This window comes from Buceros rhinoceros, unplaced genomic scaffold (assembly GCF_000710305.1).
Source record: "Buceros rhinoceros silvestris isolate BGI_N320 unplaced genomic scaffold, ASM71030v1 scaffold14318, whole genome shotgun sequence".
NCBI classification, from domain to species: domain Eukaryota; kingdom Metazoa; phylum Chordata; class Aves; order Bucerotiformes; family Bucerotidae; genus Buceros; species Buceros rhinoceros.
Window position 1 is genome coordinate 10,074 of NW_010426418.1, and position 3,668 is coordinate 13,741.

At 41.7% G+C, this 3,668-nt stretch overlaps 1 protein-coding gene across 1 annotated transcript in view; it reads right to left on the reverse strand.

The window, feature by feature from the left end:
* Positions 1–2,748: 2,748 nt before the first annotated feature.
* TANK (TRAF family member-associated NFKB activator) overlaps positions 2,749–3,668 on the reverse strand; it is a 22,731-nt gene continuing 21,811 nt past the window's right edge. The window contains exon 8 of the mRNA XM_010141499.1: positions 2,749–3,030. Coding sequence (XP_010139801.1) covers positions 2,863–3,030 — 168 coding nt within the window. The 3' untranslated portion in view covers positions 2,749–2,862. The remainder of the gene's footprint in view (positions 3,031–3,668) is intronic.

A 3,668-nucleotide genomic window follows, 5' to 3' on the forward strand; every position in this document is an offset into this window, starting at 1 on the left:
GAAGAGAGCTCTGATTGGAGTGCTAGATGGCAGAGGGAACTTCTTCCCTTTGATTTCAGAGACAGAAGAGCTCTCGGGTAATGCTCTGGCGATTTATTTGAGATCTTAAAAAAACAGAAGACTCGTGGAATCTGTCATAGGAGCGTTTTCCTCTCCTCTAACAAGCACTGACAGTCTAATTACTGAAGCTACGAGCAGCTGTCGAGATAGCCGGAGAGACAGAGGAGCTACATGTGTTCTACCCGGGCACAGGCACCGAGCCCTTGCACCAGGCTGAGGCAGACGTAGTGCACGGCATGCCCTGTAGAAACCTCCCAAATAGAACGGGGAGCCGTTTGCTTCCTTGCCCTCAAGTCAGAACTAGGAGTTCCCACAAATATGGGCTGTAAAAGTGGGGGTTCACATGTCGCATACCATCAGCACGGGGCGGCTGGAGAAGCAAACCCTTATGACTATCCCCCAGGACGGAATCCGCTGGCCCTTGGAGAGGAGGAATCCAAAGTACACCTTAGCATGGGTCCGCTGCTTTCTTTCCTCTCAAGTTCCACTTCCTTCCCCCCGTATTTATTATTGTTGAAGAAATCCCACTTTCCATTTGTATTCAACACTCTCTGCAGAGTGGAGCTTGTGTGCAAGGGGAGCGGAGGACTACTGAGCCTCCTCTGGAGAGTGTAATGGAGCAGATGTCCCTGCTGGCAGCAGCAACCTCCTCCAGGAAAGCTGTATGAGTGGGGCCCACTCGGGGACCACGCTGACCTCCCACTTCAAGTCACTCACAACTGCTTAGCATGAGATTTATTTATGTATTTATTTATTTTTAAACCAGACCAGTGCCCTTCGCAGTGGTCTGATCGGTGAGCCTATCTGGATGCCCTCAGGCAGCAACAGCTTTAAGCACGCAGAATTAAACAGCTTCGTAAGCCGCTGGCAGAAGGCAGGAGCTCTCATAGCGGGAGGTGGATGGGTTCTGCTGGTCGACGAGACTTTGGACAACCGTGTCCCTCCTCACTTCCTCCCCCGCTCTGCCCTGGCTGCAGGGGCGGCCGCAGCTCTGCGGGAGGAGCGGAGGGGGCCAGGTGCCTCCAGCACAAAGAGTCGTGGCCCAGCGCGGGGACTCGCTCGGCGCAGGGCTCCCTCCTCTGCCAGCAAGACGAGCTCCCGGGGAAATCGCACCCGTGCGTGGGGAGGGAAAACGATGACTTTATTTTCTTTAAAGGTGATTCGCAGTTTGTTCAGCTCTTAATAACGTGAGCTCCTGAGCTCAAATTTCACGGTTGAGAGGACAAGTCGGTTTTGTGTCAGGCTGGCTGGAGATGTGCGAATCCCCTTTTCTCCTCCCAGTCTTGGAACTTCTGCTTCTCCCAGGAACCACCCCCAGCCGTGCTCTCTAGGGAGGTACTTCACACGCCGCACGGCGAGTCCAGGGAGGAACGTGTATCCTCCTCAGCGCTAGGTACCGGCAGGGATCCGAGCTGTTAGTAGTAACAAACTCTTCCTCCAGGTCATGTAGCAGAAATGCACTGTACACTGCTGTTTATTACAGTACACTCTGTTGACAGCCAGTCACAAACAGGAGATGCTTAAAATAGAGAAAATAATTGCAGAAAAATCCGTTTCTAAAAATTATGCAGGCGTTAGTTCTTCTAGAAATTGGTCACTTACGAACAAATCTTTAAAAAGAAAAAACGTCGTGCTTTGTTGCTATGAAAATATTAATGCTCATTATAAAATCTCAGGACCAAGCCATATATTCTGTTCAAATGCAAAAAGCTCCAAGCACCCTTTATCATTAAATTACTTAGTAACACCCCTTCTCCTTTTAATTTGATCCCAATAAATCCAGAAAATCTGCCACCTTTCTCAGAATGCAATGCTTCAACTAAACACAAGTTTCAATTGCATTGAGAAAGCCACTAAACATATTCAGGTTAAAAATGAACTCACTGAGTTTTGGGCTACTAGGTTTTCTTTTCCTTTCTAGGCTGTAACAGACTTCATCAATCCTTCACTGCAGACCAGAAGGAATGGTAAACAATCTTTGTTATTCTTAGTTTTAGGGAAAGTTTAACCTTTCCCTCACTATCCTTCATATTAATATAACCATTTCCATGGAAGTATTTCTACTTATTAATGCTAGAAAGGTACACCAACAAAAGTGGTTTTTAAAATAATGTGTCCATATCCTTATCCATAAAATTGCTACCATTACATTTTGGCAAAAGGATAATTTCTGATTACTCTCTCTAGTAAACAATTCATCTGGGAAAATCAACCATTCATTTATGTCACTCGTGAACAAGCCTACCCTAATTTTGGCTAAACTGGCATTCAGTTTCACAAGAATCTGAATTAAGAGGTTCACTATTATAAGTTAAATTTGGAAATTTTGTAACAGAAATGAAAAAAAACCCAAGAGCCTACTTCTCTTCCCGTTTACTTCTAGGAGAACAAAATCATGTAACTGAGAAATATATTGAGAAAACATTGAGAAAAAAATCCTAGCATTATACCAATTTCTGCAGCCAGATTAAGGCAAGTCTACACTCATAAGTGACTTTGGGCCTATCCAGGCAATGATTAATTGCAAAGAAAAAAAAAGAAATAAGAACAAATTAAATAAAAGGTGTTTAACATCACTCTCAAAGGTAATATTGAAGCACAACAAACAATAATGTGAATTACAGTACTGAGTGACTTATAATTTCATTTTACCTTGTCAAAGGACAGTTAAAAATGTGCTATCTGACAAACAACTTCAGACATGAGTTCTTGTTAAAAGTCTTAATTCTTAAATTCTTAGCATTATCTATTGAATAAAAAAATCAAATGTATGCAAAAAGTGATCCATTGAATTCTCATGCATTAAGACTGTTCTTTAAAGTGGGAATTCAGATGCCGAAGAAAATCGTCCTTAGATGTTATAGATGGTGGGAAAACTTCTTGACAGAATTCACATATTCCACACTGATTCGGTTCAGAGTCTATATAAGCTTGTGCCAGCAAATCATTGTCTCGAGGCTGCCAAACGAGCTAAAAGAAACATAAAATGATTATTGATGTGGTTTACAATGTGATTTACATTATGCTGTAATTTATATTTATATTAAAAAATACCTGCCTCTTTAAACTAGGTATCCTTTACACCTGCCTGGCCAGATTACTAGAGTTCTCATTTAAGAAAAGCAAGATAGGACTTTGATTTTTTAAAGTTCTATAAACCTGCTATCCTTGCAAACACCTGAAAAGCCTTGGTATCTATTAATGATAAATACAGCTATGAGCTAAAGTCTGTAATATCAGTCTGATATATATCAAGGCTTTCCTTTAACTTTCCGTTTCAGTATATTACTGTAGAAGTCAAAGTACATAATGGCCATTTAAAAGAACTGAAAAACCACATTTTACCTTAGCATATTTCTTGTACAGAGTTAATATGAATCTTACTTTATTTCTATTCTTATTGACACATAACTAGTTTTCAGTTGACTTACAAACTGATTAGAGCAACGTCATATGGCTTAAGTTACTTACTTGCTTTGACTACCTTTACCAGTAAATGTGTGTCAAATAGACTGTTTTGGGATTCCTTCTGCCGTAACAGCATCCAACTCAGTGGGACCATCTGAATATCTATCCACGCATTCAGGCAATTCTGTAAACTATGCTAA